The 26,193-nt window shown below is 41.6% G+C and overlaps 1 protein-coding gene across 1 annotated transcript in view; it reads left to right on the plus strand.

The window, feature by feature from the left end:
- Window positions 1-5,746: 5,746 nt before the first annotated feature.
- The window catches only part of wdfy3 (WD repeat and FYVE domain containing 3), a 116,525-nt gene continuing 96,078 nt past the window's right edge, over window positions 5,747-26,193 (plus strand). The window contains exons 1-7 of the mRNA XM_083674199.1: window positions 5,747-5,953; window positions 12,155-12,278; window positions 14,736-14,845; window positions 20,583-20,750; window positions 21,424-21,616; window positions 21,912-22,098; window positions 22,316-22,482. Coding sequence (XP_083530325.1) covers window positions 5,774-5,953; window positions 12,155-12,278; window positions 14,736-14,845; window positions 20,583-20,750; window positions 21,424-21,616; window positions 21,912-22,098; window positions 22,316-22,482 — 1,129 coding nt within the window. The 5' untranslated portion in view covers window positions 5,747-5,773. The remainder of the gene's footprint in view (window positions 5,954-12,154; window positions 12,279-14,735; window positions 14,846-20,582; window positions 20,751-21,423; window positions 21,617-21,911; window positions 22,099-22,315; window positions 22,483-26,193) is intronic.

The raw sequence follows: 26,193 nt of genomic DNA on the forward strand, positions 1-26,193 counted from the left end.
ACGGAGTGGGGAGTCGTTGGTGGAGCTAGGGGGAGGGAGAGAATGAGCCCCCGAGTCAAACTTGTTGAAGAACTGGTTCAGCTCGTTGGCCCTGTCCAGGCTGTCTTCTTGTTGTTGAGGAGGGCCTTTAGGTCACTTGTAATCCAAGGCTTGTTGTTGGGAACACACTGCACCCTCCTAGTAGGTACAGTGTTCTCCACATAGAAGTTAATGTAGTCTGAGATGCAATGTGAAAGACCATCAATGTCCTCCCCATGTGACTCACAGAGAACTTCTCAGTCCGTTGTCTCAAAACAGTCCTGCAGAGCATCATCAGCCTCCTGTGTCCATCTCTTCACAGTCCTAGTGGTCACAGAGTGCTGCTGGACTAGAGGCTCATACATGGGCTTGAGGTGGACTAGGTTGTGCTCCGATCTGCCCGGGTGGGGGGAGGGATGAGTGCTGTAGAGATGTAGGCGTCCTTCACATTAGCATATAACAGGTCTAGTGTTTTTGTCAGGGTGAAATGGTTAAAATCCGTGGAGATTGCAATGAATGCACTGGGGTGCTGGGTCTGTAGTCTCGTGATAACAGCATGCAAAGTCTCACACGCTGCCTCCACATCGGCAGAGGGGGATCTATGCAACCACAACAATAACATGTGAGAACTCACGTGGCAAATAATATGGGCGAAGTCCTACGGCCAAAAGTTTGATGTCCGGGCTACAAACACTTTCCTTCACGTGAATATGGCCAGGATTGCACCATCTGTTGTTGACAAATACAGCAACTCCTCCACCTTGCTTTTTGCCACACTGATGGTGAATCCTGTCCTCTCGCACTGTCTGAAAGCCCTCAATGGTGGTGTTTGTGTCGGGAATAACCTCCTGCAGCCATGTCTCTGTAAAACACATAAGCCTGCATTCACGGTATTCCCTCTGTCCTCTCGCCAGTGCCGTAAACTCCTCCAACTTATTGCTCAGAGATCTCACGTTGCCCATGATGATAGCAGGAAGATACGGTATATATCTCCTTTTCTTCATCCGTCGCTTCACCCGCTCTCTGCTTCCTTATGCCGTCTCCTTATTTCCTCCGGTACTGTGGGACGCTCGCCAACAACCATTGCCAGCTGAGCCAAGGCGATCAGCTGTTCTCGAAAGTAAACAGTAGCGGTCCCGCAGCATGCAAATCCACCAGGAATAAAAACAGTCCCCATGAGTATAAACAGTATAAAAACGACTATAAACTACTATAAATAACTAAAAAAGACAGAGCTGCTGAAACAGGCAGCCAGCTCTACCGGCGCCGGAAGGTAGACTCAAAGTGTGGTCTGCGTTTTGTTTGTTCACATTTTAACTGGTCTTCGTCTAATTGTCATGGTTGTTACAGTGGGCCTTGGTCCAAATAGCAGTATTATGCTAGATTTAAGTGTACAGGGTATTTCAAACGTGTAAAGAAAATGGGAGCTTCAGATTTTGTCAACAGGCTTGCAGATTATAACAGTAAATTTGAGAGTGCAATAGAACAAGATTCAAGACAGGCTGTTCTCTTCTTTATTCTTGACAATTCCATGGTAACAGAATGACCCTAGGACTAAATGTTTCACTTTCAAACGTATGCCAAACAGAAACCTCTGACAGCAAACTTGAACAAACTATACAACTCTATACCCGAGGACTACTTCTAACAATTCCATTTGAAAATGAAAAAAAAACACTTTACTTAAGAAGGTAGAAATATAATATTAACACTTATTATAATATACATTCTCATTATGGCTATAGTGTATGATTTTATCAACTTATACAGTGCCCTGCATAAGTAATGGGACAGTGCATCATTGTATCTTCTTTTAGCTCTACACTCCAATCAAACAATTACTATCAGGTTAAAGTAGAGAGTGTCAGCTTTTGTTTGATGGCATTTGTGTACATATTGGTTTCACCACTCAGAAATGATAACCCTTTTTATACATAGTCCCCCTATTTCAGAGAACCAGTTGTGTTGGAAAATTGGCTTGAAAGGTGCTTCTGGTTAGTCAGGTGTGTTCCGTCACATCGGAGGAAGCCATTATTGGGCGTGTATGGCTGCAACTGGAACTGGCTCACTTGACTTCCTTGATGATGTAACTGCTGATGGCAGCAGCAGAAGGAATTCCGAAGTGTACAGAAACATTTTGTCTGCTAAAGTACGTGCAATGCTTCCAATCTCATTGGACGGCGCTTCATCATACAGCAAGACAATGACCCCAAACATACTGCCATAGCAACCTTTTCCAGGGCCAAAAAGTAGAAAGTTCTAGAGTGGCCAAGTCAATCTCCAGATTTAAATCCAATTGAACATGCATTTCATTTGCTGAAGAGGGAACTTAAGGCAAAAAGACCTCCAAACAAACAACAACTGAAGATTGCTGCAGTACAGGCCTGGCAGAGCATCACAAGAGAATATACCCAGCAGGTGGGGTGAGGTGGGGTCAATGGGTTGCAGACTTCAGGCAGTTATTGCATGCAAAGGATTGACGACCAAATACCAACATGAGTGCTTTATTTTGACAATAGGATTTGTTTTGTATGATGTATTTTCCAATACTTTTGGAGCCCAGCTGGAGACGGACCAGTAAGAGAGCAGGAAAGATCATCGCTGATCCTTCCCATCCTGGTCACCACCTCTTCTATAGACTTCCATCCGGCAAAAGGTTTCGATCTATCAAGACCAAAACCTCACGCCACATGAACAGTTTTTTCCCCATGGCAGTGGGGCTCACAAACAAGCTCCCTGCCTCTCACTGACTTTGGGACTCCCCCCCCCCCCACCCCACCATGTCACACACACACACACACACACACATTTATTATTGCTATTTTGTAAATTTTTTGTTCATATTTTGCTTATATATTGTTTTTTGTAAATTGTTTCTTCTGTCACATGCACCAGCCTCACCAAGTCAATTTCCCGTATGTGCAAATATACTTGGCCAAATAAAATAATTCTGATTCTGATTTCCCTCACAATAATGGGATTAGCTGCCTACATAATCACTAACAAAAGCACGTACAGTCAAGGCTATGTAACAAAAGTTGATAGGAGTGTGCCAGGACAGACTGCAAACTGAACAGCAGGCTCTTAAATGCTACAGAGCTAGTGTTAAAGACCATGAAGTGGGAATAATCTGCACACTTCCTCCAGAGGGAAGAAGGGATTCTGCACTGTATGGTAGTCAATGTCTTTACTGTCCTGGTAGCTACTCCTTTCAGAGAAGATTCAAAGTAAACCATCAGTCCTGCTTAACTGCAAGCTTCCGCAGTCCAGCTCAGCCAAGTGTGGAGTGTTCAATGTGCAGTTCAGTGCTATTGCTTTAAATTGGCTTCAGATGTGTTTAAAACAAAAACAAAAAATGGTTTCATCAAAAGTGTCTGGGGCACTAGAGCCTCAATGTTGGATTCAGAGCTTCTTGTTCATACCATTTAAGGATTGTCCATTTTCATGGGCAGTAGCCTATTTATCTTAGTTTTCTGAAAAATAAAAGTTTGTTTATTTTACCACAGTTAAAACATTAACATTAATAAGCGTACACAGTACTCAGTACTCAGAGGAAACACAGGCTACTTATACAGGGGGCAAGAAGTGTTGTGTGATGTTTTGTGTATGTTTAATGTATTTTACATATTGGAAACATAGAAGACACATGAAAATAGAAATATATCTGAAGCAGAAGTTAACTTTTTCTCTATTCAGTGTATTTACTAGGCTAAAACCTCAATAACAAAGAACCACTATCTTTGCATTCTATGCCCTAAATTCAGAACAGGAAGCCGAGATCAAAATTGTGACTGACTAAAAAAGAAATACAGTGCGTAAGTAATGGGATAGTGAAGTGAAGATAGTGATTTTTTTTTTCTTCTTTTGGCTCTACACTCCAAAAGTTTGGGTTTGGGTTAGTTTGAAATCAAACAATTACTATAAGGTTAAAGAATAGATTTTCAGCTTTTATTTGATGGTATTTGTATACATATTGTTTTAACCATTCAGAAATTACACCACTTTTTATACATAGTACCCCTATTTCAGGGTCCCCAAAAGTAATGGGACAGATTTATGAAATGTCCAAATTAAGCACTCATGTTTAGTATTTGGTCGACAATCCTTTGCATGCAATAACTGCCTGAAGTCTGCGACCCATTGACCCCACCAGACGCTGGGTATCTCTTCAGTTGTTTGTTTTGAGGTATTTTTGCCTAAAGTCTTATCAGGAAATGAAATGCATGTTCAATTGGATTTAAATGTGAAGATTGACTTGGCCAGTCAAGACCTTTCCACTTTTGCCCCTGAAAAAATCCCTAGTTGCTATGGCAGTATGTTTTTGGTCATTGTCTTACGTATGATGAAGCACCATCCGATGAATTTGGAGGCTTGAGCAGACAAGATGTTTCTGTACACTTCAGAATACATTCTGCTGCTGCCATCAGCAATTACAATCATCAATAAAGACAAGTGAGCCAGTTCTAATGGCAGCTATATATTCCCAAACCTAACACCCCCTTCACTATGTTTCACAGATGAGGTTGTATGCTGTAAATTTTGGGCAGATCCTTTTTTCTCCGAACGTTCCCCTTGCAATGACTTTGGTACATGATAAGATTAATCTTATCTGTCCACAAGATCTTTTTCCAGACCTCTGCAGGCTTTTTAGGTACTTGTTAGCAAACTGTCACCTGACCGATGAATACCGTGGGGACCTTGGATCTTTGTTAAAGTCCCATACAGTGCACCATTACTCCCTATTTGTGTGCAAAGCCCTACTGCATAAGCTCCCATCTTACCTCACCTCATCATTGAAGTAGCATCAGTTACCAAACTTGTTCTCAGGGTTGGTTAACTCTTGATGTTCCTTGGGTCTACACCGAATTGGGTAAATCCGCTTTTAGTTTTGGTACACCTCACTCCTGCACTACATTACAGTTGGTTGTCAAGGCAATTTAGGTGTTGATTGACTACCGTTGGTGAATGATGTTTCTCTTGATAGAACATAATATTGTGCTCTTATATTATGTATTGATTTCTGTATTTTACTATGTTGTATTTTTGTATGTGTTGTTTTATAATTGTATTGAGTTTTAGTGTGTTTCCGCTGTATAAATGTAAAAAGACTGGGCAATGATTCTTAAATTTACAGAAGCCAAATTATTTCCTCAAAAAGAAATATAAGTGTTGATATTAGTTGACCGTGATCTATACTTGAACATTAATGAAGTGTGATGCTTTTTCTAGAAGATGTTTTCTTAGACACTTTCCCATTTGTTTGACCACAAGTCAAAGCCTTTTCTTATCGCTGTTGTTATGGTCGAATATGGTTGAGAAATTTATTTCTGATTTCATTTCCCATAAATATATACTCTTAGCTTTAATTTGGCGCCCAATGTGATATGCTCCGATGAATTTCACATTTTGAACCTCATGGTTCCTTTTACAAGGAACTGCCCTTAAGTGGTATCAAACATTCATAACGCCTTATCTTGGTGTCTTGGGGTTGAGACGAATGAATAGCGCGTGGCCATTTCCAGGTTCTAGTCATATAGGCCGAATCTACTATTTAGTGTGAGGATTAGATCAAATTGTGTACAATAGTATTTTTCGGCATGTATTGTAATCTAAGATCATCTTAGACCACAGTATGATGATGAAGCATGTTCTCTACCTTCTACACAGCAAGGCCAAAGACTAGTAAGTGGATAATATCCGAATATCATTCTCTCCCCTTCCCAGGGCTGGCTTTGGCCTGACGAAGCCGCTCAAGATGAACATGGTGAAGAGGATCATGGGCCGGCCACGGCAGGAGGAGTGCAGTCCCCAGGACAACGCGCTGGGCCTGATGCACCTGCGCCGCCTCTTCTCCGAGCTCTGCCACCCACCCCGACACATGACCCAGAAGGAGCAGGAGGAGAAGCTGTACATGATGCTGCCCGTCTTCAACAGGGTGAGGGTTTCCGAGATTGTTGATTGATAATGCAAGTATACAATTAAAGTAGGGGTGTAACGGTTTACGAAAGCCACAGTTCAGTTCATACCTCGATTTTCGGGTCACGGTTCGGTTTGTACTATACTCAATATAGTATTCTTATAAACTTTCAACTGGTGATCATTTTTATAAATGCAATACATTGAGTATAGCTACCACAAATCCAACAATACAGGCACACTACAAGGTTCTGTCAGTGGAATTAACATGCCAACTCTGAGCACATGCCCCGTCCATAACCTAATAATCATATTATCAGTCATTTCAGGAAAGGTAGCCTGTTGAAATCCATTCATGTCAAAACTTGAACTTTAAACTTGCTTTATTTTTTTGTCTTTCATTCAGTTAAATGGGCAATCTGTAATAAATGTTTATTCTGTCATATTGGCAAACAAAGTGCAACCCCTCCTGAGGAGAGGAGCAGAGGAGGGGAACAGGTGACAATGCACCAGTTAGAAGCCCATCTTACTTACAATAGCATAAAAAACAATGTGATATAGTATCTACAGATGGAGCCAAATAGATTGCATGGAAATTTCTGTGGACCACTGCAGCGCTACTCAAATAGCTGGGAAGCTCTGCAGAGCTTAAACACATGAGATTATTTAAAACTCCTCCTTTCGTGCCAAGGTGTACTTCTGTTTGCATCCACCAGAAGTCTTTTTTTTTACGGTACAGAAATGAGCATGCATAGATGCAATTGTATTGCATTTAATTAATTGTCTAAGCACAAGGTTTTCCTTGCATTTGTTGGTTGCCTCTTGCACAGCATTCTATGGAACAGTAAAAGTTAGCTGTCATTAATATTATTCTGTAGGCTATAATATATAAAACTCACTAATGTTAATCTGTAAACAAATTACATTTTCACAGTCTTACTGCTATATCCAGAGAGTCATTTATAGTTACCTACAGTCTGTATTTCTTCGCCCCTGTCCAACGTGTCGGCTCCGTTCCCCTAAAACAGCCATTCATTCCGCTCCCAAGCGGTACAATATGGGGTCGTAGTAATGAGCACACCTCCCGTTGCATTTGAATTTAAATTGGCCTGCCTTATCACCATCGATAGGGTAATAGTATGACCAGGATGAAAAACGCTCAGAGCAAAGATAAAATGCAACCCAATAAAAGCCTCTAGTTTTTTATCTGAATGTAAACTTTTGAGCACAAATCACAGCATGAGCACAAATCACGAAACGCCAGAATATTACAGAAAAAACGGACTGCCGATATAGGAACGGAATGTTCACATTTGAATTTCAGGTAAAGTATGGTAGTGGGATACAAACTCGATCATTGCATTAGTTCTAAGAAACCGGCCCAAGCATGACTTACTAGCGCCATCTAGCAACAACTTACAAAACGTGCACAAGGTCAGTTTTAGTTTGCCTCAATTCACATTCACTGCGACCCTCCGCAGAGGCACGATTGAAGCGCGCATGATTGCCCCATCGTCACACAATATATTTGGCTTCATCTGTATCTGCCAATTCTCTGTACAACAAAAACAACAAGGTAACAGTGGGAAATGACGTGAATGTTCACACAAAGGAGCAAAATAGTCTGGCACCTGTCTGTCATTTGAAATGGCAAGCACAAAGACATCATCCTTAGTACGCTGTGCAATTTATCACGTTGTATGGATTAGTTAACAGGTAGCCCATACCAAAAAATAAATAGTTAACTGAAAATAGAAAAATTCTTAAAGATGCATTACAGAACTTTTGTCAGTAATTCTTTATCAAATTTGAGCTTGAATGTTGACCGTATGGTTTATGATATAATGTTAATCGATTTCTTAGCTCATTAGACCACAAAATCTTTTGTTTAAGGCTAAGAAACTTTTGAAACACAGTATAAGCTTTTGCTTAGGGGAACCTGTTAAGACTGTGATTCGCACAGTTCCAATGATCAGTGGAGCAGTGTGGGGGGTAGACTTACAGTGCCTTCGGAAAGTATTCAGACCCCCTTCACTTTTTCCACATTTTGTTGTGTTATAGACTCAATTTAAAATGGATTAAATTAAATAATTTGCCATCAATCCACACACAATACCCCAGAATGACAAAGCGAAAACACATTTTTTGAAATTTCAGGAAATGTATTAAAATTTAAAGATAGAAATACCTCATGTACGTAAGTATTCAGACCCTTTGCTGTGACTCTCTTAAAATTAGCTAAAATGCAAAAATGTCATCAACAAATCACTTAATAAAGATCATTCTGTGCTTTGTAGTAAAACCAAATAAATATATTTCCAGCCACTTTCTTTGCTGCATCACTTGAATTCATTGTTGCAAACACAATTATGGATATGAGAGACATTATTTTCCATTAAGGGATTCTTTTTGGCCACTTGGTTATAGACCAGTTTTGTAGAGTGACTGAGATGATGTTGTCCCATCGACTGCTTTTTCCTCTCCACCGTTCAACTTTGTAGATTTTTGTAAGTCTCCCCAGGCCTCAGGGTTGCGTTGATTCCTATGCAAATCAGAGTGAAAAAGTGAAGGGATCTGAATACTTTCTGAAGGCACTGTAAGTATTCTGTATGTGGATTGATGGCAAATTCTTTTAATATAATCCATTTTAAATTGAGTCTATAACACAACAAAATATCGAAAAAGTGAAGGGGTCTGAATACTTTCCGAAGGCATTGTATATAGACTAGTTTTATATTATTCTCCTCTTCCAATATTACCATGGATTGAATAAGTGGAATTTGAAGACTTTCAGGTTGATTCTAACAACCATCTTTTTAGGTTGTGCGTAAAGGCTCCCCAAACATATTTTTTATGAAGTAGGTATGGATATTTTCCTATAATCTACAGTAAAATGTAAAGATATTCTCCTATTTAGATTTTATACCCTATGCATGGTTGCATGATTTAATTATTCTGAAGTTGCAATTGATACAGAGAGCGAAGGCAATTGATGTATGCAACATTGGCCATCCAATGTTTTAGGCAATATAGCTGACAGAATTTAGTAGCCTAATGTGTATTTTGTGAATACACTAGGCCTAATTCCACATATTTGTAGAGGATGACAGCAGTGGTCGTGTACTTATGTTACGAAAGCATGAAAATGCGATGTACATCGCTAGTTACTGTGATTTGGAGTCACGTTTAGAAGCATTTTTTTAATGTTTTAATTTATTTATTCAGGGAGACAGGTGTCTTTTGTGGGTGTGCCCTGATTACAAAACAACATCTTGTCTGATCACCACTAGGTTGCCATAAAAGCAATGATGTGAGGATAAATGGGAGTTTTAAAAGAACTGCTTTATATACAAATAAAATCCAATGATAAGCCCTTATCAAAGTCAAAGAATCCCAATCCAAATCTTGATACAAAAGACAATGGTGGTTGTGGAAACTATCCCTGGAGATTAACTGCAGAGCAGAGTGATAAACTGAGTAACGGTTTGAGAATTCATATGCAATGTTAGGTTTGCTCAGCTGCAGGTAAGTATCCATTTTGTTTCAATGGAAATGTGACTGGCTCATCTGGCTGCATAACTGAACAATCTATTTTGTGTGTACATTTACAAGTTAAATAAATGCTACACCTTCAACCACAAAAGTCCTTACCTAGTTTTAAAGTAATGTTACTAAGAAATTAACTGGAGAAAAACCTAAAGTTACAAGTAGTCATGCTGGTTTGAGGGTGAAAGTCAGACCTAATGTGTTTCTGACATCATCGATAGTTTGCTACTCCCTGCTTGTCCCAAGTCCTCAGAATCACCCTCGATGGTGGAAACACAACATACAAAAACCCCCACCAGTGCTTTCACCCCAAAAAAGCATTAGGGGACCCACCTAGCTCAAGAGCTCCCTCATAGGTTGGAAGTTCTAAATAGTAACTTTAATTTACTTTCTCCACAGTTTACATGTTTTTGGATCCATTCCATTCATGAAGCACTACCCTAACCATTTGGATTGGTACAATGATCTCTGAGCCAGACAAAAACTGTCAGTTGCATGTGCTCAGCATACTCTGTGGGAACTAATAGGGTGTCTGAGTGTGTTAATATTACAGCAAATGCAAACAGATAACTAATGGCTAACGACTTAAACTCATTGTAGGCCTACTGTAGGTAGGGGTTTAATAGGTACAGGTTGACATTTCAGTGGGGTACGTCTTATAAGTCCTGTCGCTGCAGAAATGTTACGGTGCGCTGCCAAATGCCACCACAACGAGCTGTGAAGGATGGGATATGCCTCTTGCACTTGCAAATGTCCAAGTTTGTTTACATTTGTCAGCGTGCATTTCACATAGCGCACAAACAATAACCACCATCAGATTATTTTCATCTTCTGGAAAGTGTTTTAGTCAATTATTTTTTATCACTAACGAGCTCACGTTTAAATTATGAATTGTAATCACGTGAGGGGGTGCTGCCTAAAATGTTGCAAGGGGGTGAAGGGGGGGCTTTGTTGCATATCAAAATAAGCAATTCTGTTAAATAAGCAATTCTGGTGTCTTTTGACGGGAGAATAACGTAGTGGTTAGTGTGAGTGAAAAGCATGAAATGATCGGATCTCAGGTTTATGACACAAGGCCTACAAACAGCTCTCTGCAGGCGCCTATTGTCACCGCGCACCGCCTCGTATTTTGGTTATTTGTCCCGATTCTGCCACCCCACAGCACGCTCACAAAGCAAAGACCGTTTAACACTAGCATTAACACTTACTCTGCTCAAATACTTGAGGGATGTACTGCATAAAGAGACGTACTGTAGGAAGTCTATTTCGCGAGAAGGAATAGTACGAGTTATGCAGTATGGGTTCGCTGTAATCAGTAGTGGACCGGTCGATCTGTCAGTTGACACCCCCCCCCCCCCCCCCCCCCATTCACCCATTCTCCTTGTCAAAAGTCACCAGAATTGCTTGTTATATTTATTGTTAATTTGACATTAATTTGTTGGATATCCAATACAGGCAAAATTTAAGAAAGTCAAACGACTGTATACAAGCTATACCAACCTTTTTAGTCTACCGAGGCTATGACGAAGAGAATGGTTTGCCTTCTCACAGGCGAGGAGCAGCAGATGAGAAAGCCTCGTCACCCATAGTACGGAGGCTGGTTCTGGGAACAGTGAGGAGGCCAGAGTCAGCGGAGCGGAGGGAGCGGGTAGGGCATTATGGCATGAGGAGCTCAGACAGATAGGCTTGGGCAGAGCCATGTAGGGCCTTATAAGTGAGGAGCAGGACTTTGAAGTCAATCCTTTGATGGACAGGTAGCCATGGGAGGTCCTGGAGTACAGGGGTGATGTGATGGCAGGTGGGGGTGGATGTGAGGAGACGGGCAGCAGAGTTTTGTACATGTTGTAGTCTTAATCTGTCAGTGCCCGTTTAACTACTTATTAATTTGGCCTGGCCTAATAAACGCAGAGTAGAATTGCTTGTCAAGCTTGTTGATGATAAAATCGATATCTTATGTTTACTTGTGGGCTTGTACCTAATGATACAGGTAGTACCCGCAAACTTTTACACCCCTAATTTAAAGTCAAAGGATAACACATGAAAACATAGCCTAACACGAGCCTACATTCATTTTCATTCTTTCACTGTTGCATGTTGGAGAGAGGGCTGTCTGTCTCTACCGGTTTGAGCTGCCCTGGTTGTGAAGAGTTCTCGTTAAAGTGGAGTACCTTACTGAGAGACTCTTGACATGTCAGCTAATTGCTCAGCAATGGTGATGATTCACCCACTGGTGGCATAATCAAATTCAGAATTCACACACTTAAGATATAGTGCTAAGCAGTAGCATGTGTTAAGTCTGATAACATCCATGTTTGACTCGTTTTTGGAAACGGTCAGACAGTGGTCTGGGGTTGTAAATGAAACGATGCTTGGTTCAGTGCATCTTTTTCTTTTAGGTGATTAGTTTGTAGAGACCAAAGGGGCATTTTGATTATACTTCATGAAACAAAGTCATGATACAAATGTAAACACCTGGAGTATTTAATTGTAAGCCAGATTCAGACTCTAGAGTGGATGTCTTGAGTTGAAGGTTTGCAGTTGCAACCTTTTTTTCTCCTCTAGTCTTCAGGGTCTGTTTGTGCCGATAATGCACAAGCCCTTATGGCCTCTGGAAGCTTGAATGTGTTTGTATGTACACGTGTTTGTGACTGAGTTACCTTCCTTTGTGCTGCAGGTATTTGGGAACGCTCCCCCCAGCACAATGACAGAGAAGTTCTCCGACCTGCTGCAGTTCACCCCCCAGGTGTCCCGGCTCATGGTGACGGAGATCAGACGGAGAGCATCCAACAAATCCACAGGTAGGCTATGTGTGGCCCATCTGTCTTATAGCACTCTGCTATATGACCACTGTATTTAAATCTGTAGGTAATCACACCTCACACTGGATCCAAAGAACTCCAGAACAGTGTTGAACATTGATGAAAATCATCGATTGGACAGAGATTCCAGCCAGTCACTGAATAAATGAAGTCATGAAAACCAGCTGACACTGCCGCTTGCATTTTCCATAATTAGGGATAACTACAGACTATATTCTTGCTGATGGAAAATGTGTGCAACATTATCAAAATGACAAGTAGTTTCATAGGCTACATATTTTTAAACAATTGTGAAACTTAACACAAAGATTATTGTTGTTGCACTCTCATATCGGGTTCTGTTGATATGATAGGGGAAATATCTGTGTCAGCCTAGAATTGTTTGATATGTGCATTTTCTAATACATACTAGACTTTATTACAACAACACTAAAGCGTTAGTTATGTCCAGCTCACTCCTCCTTGAGCACTACAGTACACAATAATGTCATATACAGTGCCCTGTGTAAGTAATGGGACAGTGAAGCCTATTTTCTTCTTTTGGCTTCTACACTCCAAACAATTACTATGAGGTTAAAAGGGATTCTCAGCTTTTATTTGATGGTATTGGTGTACATATTGGTTTCACCATTCAAACTTTTTTAGACATAGTCCCTTTTTGTTAGGCCACCAAAAGTGATGTACACACCTCCACTCCTCCGCTCTAAGCCTTTTGTAATGTATGTAAATCAAAGTGTTTTATAATGAACAGCATACAATCACATTTTTATTGTGGGAATCCTTAGGCTGCATTTTACATTTTTGACATTTAAAAGACTGTTATATGTTTTATTCAAAGCGACTTACAAACATGTACATTTGTCTAAAGTAAATGAATCATCTATACATCAGCCATCATAAGAAAAAAATCTATGCTAGGACCAGGTGCCATTGGCAGTCACAATGCTAGAGGACTGAAGGATTATTTTTTATATATTTTTTTTTTTGTTTCATTCATTTGTCAGGGAAGATGCCAAGATTGGCCTACAGTATTCAATGGATTTAATAAAAAAAAAAAAAAAGGATTTTCCTTCTGTTCCGTCCATCTTGTATTTCCTAAGCTGTTGCGTGTCGATTTACAAAAAAGAGTGGTGCCATTTCGGACGGTATTAGCTTAATAAAATATGACCACAATTTAATTTGCAAAAGGCTATATGGTGTGAGATCTGTCCGTTAACTGATCATCAGAGACGGGGGAGAGGGAAGGCTATCAACAGTATCTTGGCCCTTGGTGTGTGGCCTGCAATTATTATGACGCTGGGTGACAATTGCTGGTAGTTGTGTGGCTGGTATAGGCTAACTGTAATCAGTAAGTAAGCAGTCATTTTGATATCCTGTCATTCATATTATTGTGTAGGCGATAATATATAAAACTCACAAATGTGCATTTTGACATGAATAAACGGGTTTTGATACAATCCAGTGCTACACTGTTAAAAAACATCCTGGGGAGAACTCTGAAATTTGTTCATTTGTGCATTTAAAATGATTTTTTACGCAACGCAGCTTGGAAGTGCAGGCTTACAAGTAGCCTAACCAGTGTGATATCTACCAGAGCGCAAGTTGCTAAGGAGTGAGCTAAAATAGAGGGATTTATAGATAAATTCGTCATCATCAAGGCCCAGTAGTAACTCAAGGCCCAGAGTATTGGGGACATCAGCCAGCTTGATCTGATCCTGTATACCAAAAAATAATCCAGACCATTCTGATCCAGATTAAGAGTGACGGGGAAAACAATCCGAAGACATTGCCGCCAGAGCCCAGTATTGAACTCCCAGACCCTCCTCATTATTATTACGCCACAGGTTTAGCTGAAACGTTAACACTGAGTATATAGGGGGCATGCTCTTACAGAATTTCAGTCAATGTACAAATGAAGTACAGTGCCTTTAGTCAGTATTCACCCCCTGGACTTTTTCCACATTTTGTTGTGTTACAAGATTTAATAGATTTTCTTTTGTCACTGATCTACACAAAATACCACATAATGTCAGTTAATATTATTTTTTAGAAATGTTTACTCATTAAATAAAAATGAAAAGCTGATATGTCTTGTCAATAAGTATTTTCCCCTTTGCTATAACACTCCTAAAATTTGCTCAAATGCAAAAGTGTCAACAAGTCACTCAATAAGTTGAATTGAGTCCATCTGAGTGCAAGGATAATATTTCATTTGATTTCAGAATGAATATCTGTTTTTATAGGGTCTCTGATTTGCATAGGAATCATTGACACACTGTGTAAAAATGACTGTTCATATGTGAGGTACAAACTGGGTCATAAGCTCCAGGCTTGTAAACAAAGTGGGTAAATGTGGCCCTCTTACTCATCTTCTCCCATGTTTATGCATCTTTGACTCATCTATCTATCTATCTGTGTGTGTGTGTGTTTACACAGAGGCTGCCAGTAGAGCCATAGTCCAGTTTCTGGAGGTCAACCAGAGTGAGGAGGCAAGCCGAGGATGGATGCTGCTCACCACCATCAACCTGCTAGCCTCTTCTGGCCAGGTGTGTGTTTCTCTGTGTTTGTGTGTTTCTCTGTGTTTGTGTTTCTCATGTTTTAAAGCAGTTACATGTGAAAAGAATCCCAGTCAGTGAAGAACAGACATGTAACCTTCATCTCACCCGTATTTCAAAACTTGATTGCTTCTTATAAGCCAGGAGACACCATCAATATTTATTTAATATGGTTTGCATGGTGGAGCCTAAGAGTCGACGGCCACCGAAAGAAGAAGCGATTTTTTTTTTATACAGAAGGGCATGTACAGTTACACCAATTATGTCTGTCATTATGTTATATTCAATCGGTTCAATTCTTAAGTCCTGACTAAACACAGCCATCTATTTCAATGATTACACTGTTACACAAAGGTCAACAAGTGGAGGTCTCCAGACTCACTCTGGCTACCTTGGTCAGTAATGAGGCCTGGGCCTTCTAGTCTTAACCACTTGTTTTTGTCCTGATGCATTCCTCTAACTGGGAAGAAATTCTTTGAACTTCATTTCAATTTCATTGGAAGTCTTCAGGGGAGAGCTGCAGGTTGCCTTTCTTGCTTGAATGCAGATTAGAAATGCACTCTTGTCGACATGGAGCCTTTCCTTGCTTGCTTGGTGAATCTAAAAGGCTGTGTCCTTCCCCTCTCTCTTGGTCTGTCCCTATATCTTGTTAGTATGGCAATAAATCCCACATTTGGCATAGCCAAATCTTGATGGGACCAAATATGTAGGCTTATTTCCTTAACCTAATATGCTTATATACTTAAATACTTTTTGCACTCATCTGAAGTGGCTTCGCAATGCCTACAGCTAACCAATGGTGATTTAGCACACCAAGTGTGTTAATGGTTTTACATTTAATGCAAGAATTCTGCCCAAAAATTATGATTTAAAGGGATGTTCCATTCTAATTACATTGTATAGTTGTCTAGCAAAACTCAATTAGTCAAAGTAGTATGCCACCCCAGTGTTTTTTTATCATATATTTAGATTATCTCCCATTCTGTCTGAATCAATCATATTTAAAACATGTCCATGGAGTCCAAACACTCAAACTGAACTCTGAAATACTTTACCACGGGCAATGTAAAATATGTCAGTTTTAGTCATGTTCTCTTCTGTTTCAAATATACTCAATACATCAGACTTATTTCCTGACAAATGCGCAAGTAGACCTCTGGTCTTGTCGACATTATCGGCCCATTACTTTGCCTCGGGCGTGCAATACGATCAGAGAGAAACTGATCAAGCAAAACTTGCCTATTGGATTGGAACTTCTTGCAATAAAATGTGATTAATTGTTTAACGTATGCTCCGCTTCACTTAAAAAAAAGAAGAAAGAAATTATTAATAATAGACCTATGGTTAATGCATCGTTTTCTGATCGGGCCAGTTCAAGTTGGAATAGATGTGGAATGCATCAACTTTGGCTTCTCAACCTTCTCTCTTGGAGCGTTCCAGATTTTCTTGGTAGTTACTGTATCTGGTGTTTATGACACAATCATGTGGTAACAATGGTTATCTTCTGGTACCTATTTCAAATAGGCTTGGGCCAGTATTATACTTCTCAAACCGGTATACCGTCCCTCCGAAATACCCATGTTATACGGTAATACCTTTTAGCAGACTTTCAACATGACTCATTCTTTGGCCATTGTTATCAGCCCAAAAGTATGATTTATGACCTCCTCCACCCCATCCCCTCAGACAAGAGTTATTGATCATGCCTTGTGATGCTTGTGTGCAAGTTTAATTTGGAAGATGTTTATTAAACAACAATTGCTATAATGGCAAAATATAGGTGGAGATGGTATTGACAGAAATAAACTGGTATAAGCTTAAATATGTTATTCACCCAGTAATACCTTATACACTTAAAAGTATAAATGTAACTATTATGTAATTATTATGCAAATGAGTGATTTCTAAATACATGCCACAATGTTAAGTGTTGTAGAACCACTTCTGTCTGTGTCTATCTGTGTCTCTGGGCTGTGACTGGGGGAATGGATCTGTATTCCCTGCTCCACCATTTCAGACAGCAAAACAAAGGGCCCCCTGGCACCCACCCTCCCACGTGACGTCAGAGCAACAACAGAGCGCTCTCTTCTTTCTCACTCGCTTGCTCTCTTTCTCTCTCTCTCTCTTTCTCTCTTTCTCTTTCTTAACAGATGCCCTTCATGCTCCACATTCCCAATGCACTCTCTTCTGTTCAGCCTCTGACACATTTTACATCTCCCCGCCCTCTCTCTCTCTCTCCCTCTCTCTCTGTCTCTGTCTGGGGAAAAAATATCAGAAGCCTGTATACACACACAGCCAGATAGAGACACACACACAGTACAATCTATATTTAAGAGAACCCCTTCCCCCTTCCCCTCCATCACTCTCTGTGACTGACCCACCAGTCAGGTGGAATCTCTCTTGTGTCAGCCACTCTAATTGAGTGCTGAAATAACCTTGACCTCAGCCACATAGGGGTCCACACACACATACGTCATTGAGGGAATGGAGAGGAAGCTGATCTTGATGCTGTTGCTCATGATGGTTTCTCTTTCTAAATGACTTGTATTTTAAATGTAGTCTAGTGGTTTGTAGTGAGATGTTTAAGTACATATTGAAGAATTCAGTCTTATTCATCAGGTTGATGAAATTATTCAACTGTCCAAGTTGAAACAGAAGGACATAAATGTCCTCTTGATTTCAGCATCCAGTGTACGTTTCTTGCATCTCGCTACCACTGGCTTTAATGTCTAGCTTTGCGAGGGCCTTTTTGATTCCTTGTGACTTGGTCAGCCATGATTGCCTCCCCACAGCCTTCCTCCTTCTCCATGCCTCACTCACTGCTCATCAGCTGAGCTCAGGGAAACAATAGTTTTTTCCCCCCTTAATCTGTGTGCCACACACAGTCTCTCTCACTCTCGCACACACACACACACACACACACACACACACACACACACACACACACACACACACACACACACACACACACACCTGAGGCCTAACCCATGAATGAATAACATCACACCTAGTTTGACCAAGGGAGGGAATGACTATTAAAACTTGTTTTTAGGAAACAGCAGGAGTGGTACCTGATACCTAGAGCAGTCACGTATGACCAAGATTAAGACAATTCTGAGAAGTAAGCCCTTTTAGTCTAACCAAATAGTAGCCTAATTTCTTGATAAAACAACTGTACAATAAGCAACCCCCACGCATTATGTAGTGCCCCTCCTTGTGTGAATTGGTGACAATTCTAAAGCATATGACAGAAAAGTTACTAGAATGTGTAGTGCTTTGCGTTCATTCACATTTCAAGGCAGTCCACGGATTTGATGTAGGCTGAAAAGTAACCAAAGCTTGTTGTGCATTTTCAAAACTCCTCATGGATCTCTATGTCAAGATGCATCATTCACCCAAGTTTCATAAATGGCAAATCAGTGTAATTTTATAAATGCCACATCTGTATGGCAAGATGCATAGTCCAAGATGGTGCCTCGTATGGCTGCAATCGGATCTGCTCCTGCTCAACGTTGCTTTTACTTACTATTTTGCTACTTATTATTGCTTTTTGTGAGCAGCACGTTGCTGCGTCTATTTCCTATGACTGACAAGTTGTGCTGGACATAAGATCCATTTTTACTCACCATAATTTTGACCTACTGCACACGGATCCCGTGGCTGCATCTCTCTCTGACCTACAGGGCCTTTGTTTACCTGGTGGGTGCCAGCAAAAGAAACGCCGCAGGGGACAGAGGGCTGGTGTCATGGTCAGAGTGAGACGCCGCAAGAAGCCTTGGGTTAATTTATGAGATCCATGCTCTGTTAAAAGCACGGACCAACGCATTTAATTCCAGCGATTTCGATGAGGACAAGAAATCCAGAATCAAACTGCATAAGGCCTACATACGATTACAGACTACAAACAGAAAGCTGACGGCTTGGGTAACGATGCTGCGCTACCATACGCGCTTAACAAGTTCTATGCTTGGTTCGATGGCAAGTTCTATGCTCGGTTCGAACACTGAGCCCCCCATCAATGCTTCCACTGCTCGCGAGGACAATGTGCTAGCAATTAACGCGGCCGACGTAAGGAAGGCTTTTAAGCGCATCAGCACCCGCAAAGCTGCCAGACGGCATAAGTCTATAATCCCCACCTGTTTCAAAGCACCCACTATCATCCCAGTCCCCAAGAAGAACAAGCTAACCTGTCTCAATGACTACCGCCCCGTTGCACTCACCGAGAAGCTGGGTAAGTTGCACATCAACTCATCATTACCTGCCACTCTAGACCCTCTTCAGTTAGCATACCGCCCCAATAGATCCACAGATGACGCCATCGCCTATGCCCTGCACAATGCCCTATCCCACCTGGACAAGAGGGACACCTACGTGAGAATGCTGTTCATCGACTACAGCTCAGCATTCAACACCATTGACCCCTCCAAGCTCATCACCAAGCTCAGGCACCCTGGTCTCAACACCTCCCTGTGTAATTGGATCCTGGACTTCCTGACATGTAGACCCAAGGTAGTGAAGGTAGGGCAGCATCACCTCAACCACTCTGACTTGCAACACAGGCCCCCCCCCCCCCCCCCCCGTGCTCAGCCCCCTGCTGTACTCGTTGTTCACCTATGACTGTGTGGCCATGCACAGTTCCAACTCCATCATAAAGTTTGCTGATGATGTCAGCCTACAGGGATGAGGTAAGAGTCCTGACGGACTGGTGCCAGCACAAAAACCTCTCCCTGAACATCAGTAAAACTAAAGAGCTGATCATGGACTTCAGGAAGAAAAAGGGGGGGGACCACACCCCCATCCACATTGGCGGGGCTGCAGTGGAGAGAGTCAGCAGCAGCAAGTTCCTTGGTGTCCACATCACCGAGGACTTAACATGGTCACAACCACTCACTCTGTGATCAAGATGGCATGCCAGCGCCTGTTTTTCCTCAGGCGGCTGAGGAATGGTATGGACCCCCAGACCCTTACAAACTTCTACAGATGCACCACAGAGAGTATCCTGACCGGCAGATTCACCGCCTGGTATGGCAGCTGCACCGCCCGGTATGGCAGCTGCACCGCCCTTGACCGTAAGGCTCTTCAGAGGGTGGTGAAAACGGCCCAGTACATCACGGGCCGCAAGCTACCTGCCATTCAGGACCTCTACTCTGAGAGGTGCAAGAGGAAGGCTGGCAGATCATCAGGGACCCCAACCATGCCCCTGCTCAACTGACCCCCCCCCCCCATCAGAAGACATCGGAAGCCATTTTATTCCTTTATTGTTGACTTGTTGCTGACTGTTGTCATTGAGCAAGGAGCAAGATCCCAAAGCATTTTACTGTCAATTATGGCTGTATGTGATGTACATGACAAATAAAAATGTATTTGATTTGAAAATGCATCATTCACCCAAGTTCAGTGACCTCACCTCACTGTGTTCTTCAGAGGATGTAACTGAACTCATTAAGCTGTCCAAGGTTTCTTTACATGCCCGTAGAAAAGTCAATATGTCTGGATGACTCAGGTGACTTGAAGGTTGTTGTTGTTGGAGCTTTGTGTGTGTGCCTGTGTGCATGCATGCTTATTATGTTTATATTTATTATGACATTTGGATTCAAATGAAACATCATGCAACCTGCTGTTTATCTTTGCAGTTAGGATTCTGATCCATCTTTGGAACTGTCTATGACCTGACGTGTGTGTGTATGTGTGTGTGTGCGCGTGCGCATTCTCTCTCGCATATCTGCAGAAAACGGTGGACTGCATGACGACCATGTCGGTGCCGTCCACGCTGGTGAAGTGTCTGTACCTGTTCTTTGACCTGCCCCACATGCCCGACGTGCCGGGGGCCACGCAGACCCAGCCAGAGCTGCCCCTGGCCGACCGCCGTGCCCTGCTGCAGAAGGTCTTCGTACAGGTCAGTCAGGACCTCCTGCTGCTCTCTTCTACTCCTCCTCTTGTTGTTTTATTTTTATTATTATTATTATTATTATTTATTTACCAATCTGAACTGGCCAGCCTATCCATTTGGCTAGAAAGCTGTGTTTAGCTAACTAGCTTGTTATGCATCAGCTCTAGCTAGGCCTACTGTATAACACAAAGTCAAACAATTACTATGAGGTTAAAGTAGAGATTCTCATCTTTAATCAAATTTTTGCTTTTTTAAAAAAAAAATGTTATTTTATTTTATATAAATACTGTCCATGGAAATAAGATTGTCATTTAATATCTCTAAATGATTTTCGTTTTTTTTAATCTCTATTGGAGCCCATGTAGTTCTCCTGTATATCGGTTCTCTGCTTGCATCCTCTCCATCTTCCTCTCCCTCGCTGTCCCAAGCTCAGTCTATCCGTATTTCTCTTGAACCTTCCTTTTCTCCATCTCTCCCCCTTTATCTGTCTAGCACTCTTTCTCTCTATGTCTCTTGCTTTCTCACTCACTCTGTTGCCCCCTCTTCCCCTCTCTTGCTGGTCATGTCTCTCAAGTTGTTTATTTCTGCATGCGTTACAGCCTTATGTGGTCCCTTCACCAAATGGTTATTGTGGACATGATCACAACCCCCCCCCCCCCCCCTCTAACCCTAACCCCAGATCCTGGTGAAGCTGTGCAGCTTTGTGTCCCCGGCGGAGGAGCTGGCCCTGAAGGACGACCTGCAGCTGCTGTTCAGCGCCATCACCTCCTGGTGCCCACCCCACAATCTTCCCTGGAGGAAGAGCGCCGGCGAGGTGCTCACCACCATCTCCCGCCACGGCCTCAGCGTTAACGTAGTCAAGTACATCCACGGTAAGTGTGTGGAGTGGTGTGTGTATGTGTGTGTGTGACAGCTGAAACAAACACACACAAACAGTGTCTGGTTAACAAAGTGTCTAAAAATACATTGTTGTCGTCAGACCAGGAAATAATAAGGACTGCTTTTATTCTCGCACCATATGATACTTTACTTCATATTGGTATGAAGTAGTGGTGGTCAGCTCCAAATTCTTCATAACTGCACTCTCATTTCCTACTTCCTGTGTAACATTTACAGTCCATGGGTTCACTCAATTCCTTACAACCCCCTCTCATAACGTCTCCACAGAGAAAGAATGCCTGGCCACGTGTATCCAGAACATGCAGCAGTCAGACGACCTCTCACCTCTGGAGATAGTAGAAATGTTCGCTGGTCTCTCCTGCTTCCTGAAAGACTCGAGCGATGTATCTCAGGCGCTGCTGGACGACTTCCGCATGTGTCAGGGATATACCTTCCTCTGTGATCTCACACTCAGGTGTGTGTATGTGTGTGTTAGCAACTCTGTCCTAAAGGGCGGCAATGTACTGTATGCTGGTTTTCATTCTCACCATGTAATCAGACTTCAGATACCAGGTGTGTGATATATCATTTAATGTGTTAAGTTAGTGTACAGTATGATAGTATGATAATTGATTGTGTACAGTGTGTGTGTATAGAGCATTATGAACCCGCATTCCTACTTTGTCCCCCAGATTGGAGCAGGCCAAAGAGGACGACTCCAAAGACTCGCTGAAGGACCTGGTCAACCTGGTGACCTGTCTGACCACCTACGGTGTGTGTGAACTCAAACCAGCTGGACTCACCACTGGAGCGCCCTTCCTCCTGCCCGGCTTTGTCCTCCCCCAGCCCTCTGGGAAAGGTCAGTCCTCCAAGGGTTATCAGGAGCTCCAAGTTTTGAAAATACCCTCAAGACATTGTTAACAAAAAGCTGTGTTTCTGCTTGGTTTGAGAGTTACATACATAATGTATACTCAAATGGATAGTTAGTTTATTGTTAATTCAATATGACTGCATATTCAGTTCTAGGTATTTGTAGGCTACTTCAATCTGCATATCTAGCAAAAACAAACATTAATACCCCTTATTATTCAATACAAAACACTTTTCTTATTGCCTCATCCAGATGTCGTGGTAGAAGATAGATAGTCACGTTAGCCAAAACTAAACTAAAAATAGCTTCTTCAAATTCATACCTGAAATATTCACTAGCAACAGTACAAACCAACCTTTTAATGGTTTGATTGGAAGTTCATTGTTTGTTCATGATGATGAAGAACTGCTAGCCAGCCTCAGCTTCAGCTGGGCTCAGAGTGTCTGCCGGCAGTGCCCGGTACGCACATTTGGAATGGATAGCAGGTCAGGGTGGCGAGAACTTACAATTCTCCAGGGGAATCAGCCAAAAAGGCTTCTGGGACAATAGAACTGTAATTCACACACATGGACAGTGCACAAACACAAACTGTACCGCATCCCTGCCACTAAGGCCTGAACCTCTGGTAAGCCTCACACCACCAATGTGTTAAAAATCGAACCCATGGTATGTGGAAGTGTCATGCGAGTGTGTGTTGACCCATGGGCTGGAACAAAGAAGTGACACATTGTATGTTGACCTGGTGCAGTGAACTAGGAAATGTAGTTGTCTGGGTGAAGCATCAGGGCTATAATTTGAGCCTTCAGTTGAATTCTGACCTGGTTTTGAAACCTCACCCTACTGTAGACCTTTTGTTGCAATTTTTCTGGTATTGAAGTAATTTACCAGGTTTCATTAAAAACGGGCAATTCCACACACTTCCACCCATGCACATACACTTAGAAAAGCTTAAAACATATGGTAGAAAAATACATTACACAGTATAAAAAATAGTCAGTCTAAGTGACAATGCTAAAGTGCAACATGAGTATAAGGGAAGTTCAAGCACAAGGCTAAGTTGAGTTCATAGAGCGCACAGCCACCGGGTAGGTGCTGTTACAGCGTGCTGTTTATATTTTAATAGCCCTCAGCTGAGGCCGTTTGCTGGGTGGGAATGTTTGGATGAAGTCTTCAAAGCCTTACGGTGCGTGTGTGTCATTCAGTGAGGGCAGATGGCGACCGGTGAGCTCCACTTTCTCTAGACACTTCCTGTTGTGGGCAGTTGTATTTGCCATACCACATTGTGATTGAGACGGTGACACGGTTCAGTAGAAGTGAGTCATTGACACCTGGGACGCACCAAATATCCTTAAGAAGTACAGTTTTTTGGTGGGAATTTTTAATTATTGCACAGATGTTAAGATGCTAACCCTATTTCATGATGCTTGAAATGGTGGTACCAAGATACCTATCGCACTGTATAATGGGACATTACACGCACAACTTCAATCACTAATATCTTTTGACTAGCCAGCCTACAGGTATCTCTACTCTTGTCTGGTCAAGGGATGCTAAGCTGTCTAAAAGTTTCTGCAACTAGTCTGGATGTGTGTATTAACGTGAGAAGTCAGAGTATGTGGACGGTGTTGGGTGTACATGGTCCTGGGGAGAGACAGAGAAAACTGCTTACCCGGGTCCAGGAACAGCTCAAGTGAGGTGTCTGTGCTGGCCAGCCCCAGCGGATCGTCGATGTTCAGATGGAGACAAATAATAAATCATAACCCCAAAAGAATTCAATAACAAAACGAACATTCAAATTTCCCAGGAGCTCGTGTGGACTGTGTCTGTCCACACAGAATCTTCCCTTCCTGGGGCATCACACTGACGTCTTAAACATTTTGTCATAGCCATTCCCACCCTGGGTCCTGGCCGCACTGGTTTTGGTTTTGGACCCCATCACTAGCATTGCTAGTAAAGGCTACAAAGAGGCGACTGCTGTTTTGTCAGTAAACAAAACACTGGTGTAAAAACTGATTGAAAGGAGATTTCGCTAGTGGTAAATTTAACTTATTGCGAAAACATGATCCAACTCTGTTCAGAAAAGGAACAAATTAATCTCCAGTTCCATGGTTGAAAAGTAGTGGTTTTAGTAGTCAGATGTAACATGGACAACAACACTACAACTTGGCCGTCAGCTGTTTTTCTTGGCATATATTTATCATGATATTTTAGCCTCATAATGGCTTCGTTGACTTTCATTGATGTCTCTTTGGTCCTAATTTTGACAACCACCAATAGCAGACTCCAAAGGCAAATGCAAAGCCTAGAATCAATACTAGACATTGACAGCTCTCTTATGCCTGCACAAATCATGTGACAGAACAATCCAGAAATACCTGTCAAGCCAATTTTCCAGTACTTTTGGTGCCCTAAAATAGGAACACTATGTATAAAAAGGGTTGTAATTTCTAAATGGTGAAACCAATCTGAAAAAGGGAAACATTGAATTAAAGCTGGGAATCTACTTTAACCTCATGATTGCATTGCAAATAATGTTTGATTTCAAATCCAAACTGTTGGGAGTATAAAGCTACAAGAAGACAAAATGCTTCCAAAACTGTACTCAATTTCCAAAAACATACCAAAATGCACTGCGAAAAGCATTCTTAAAATATACCCCCTGCAGCCAACCACTGTTTCCAGTAATGGTTACTTTCTTCACAAGAGTAAACAAACCTGTGTTCTGCAGTCCATGCTGATATGGTTGATTGGAATACTCAGCCAAGCTGCTTACGAAAAAAAATAAGAATGTCTCTGACTCAATTTATGGATACAAGCTAGCCATGTTAACTGGTGAAATAAATGATTGGTAAATAATATCTTACTGTGTGACTCCTTATTCCGATAAACTCTCGTCACATCCTTTTCGTTAGCTACTGTGCAAATTGTCTGCAGTCCAAAGAGCGTTACTTTGCTAAATTAAGCTACTTTAGTATGCACTCCAGTAACAGCAAACGCCAATAAACAAGTTTGTTTTGTTAATTTATGTATATATAGTGCCCTGCATAAGTACTGGGACAGTGAAGCATTTTTTCTATATTTGGCTCTACATTTCAAAAGTTTGGATTTTAAATAAAACAATTATTGTGAGGTTAAAGTATATATTCTCAGCTTTTATTTTATGATATTTGTCTACATGGGTCATAACATAAATTGTGTTACATACGACCGATCCATGTGGGGGACAGTACAATCTAATGATAAACCAAAGTCGAAGAATCCCAACCCACAGACTGATACAAAAGACAATGGTGAGTGCATAAACTGTCCCGAGAAATAAATCACAGAGCAGAGGGATTGATTCATTTTTCAACATGCATTGAAAGGACAGTTTCTCATCTTGTTCAATTTGGGCTCCTTTCAGGGTATAAATATGTAGATCACTTTAAACAATATAACAGGATCTAGAGAAAAAACATAAACATAATTTTGTCCGAATTTAGCACCAGCTTAAGACGGACAAGCGGCCTGCTGAGTTGAGAACGCAGTCGTAGAGAACAGTATCATCAGCATTAAGATGTTATTTACAATTGGACAAACCAACATAATTTATGTTTTGCCAGGAATGATGGTTGTTGATAATGTAGTCAGTAAATGTGCTGAAACTGGATAATGCTACTGCAGCAGAGTGGGAACTTCTCACACCCTAACATTTGTGTT

Source organism: Argentina silus (genome assembly GCF_951799395.1).
Source record: "Argentina silus genome assembly, chromosome: 7".
Classification (NCBI taxonomy): Eukaryota; Metazoa; Chordata; class Actinopteri; order Argentiniformes; family Argentinidae; genus Argentina; species Argentina silus.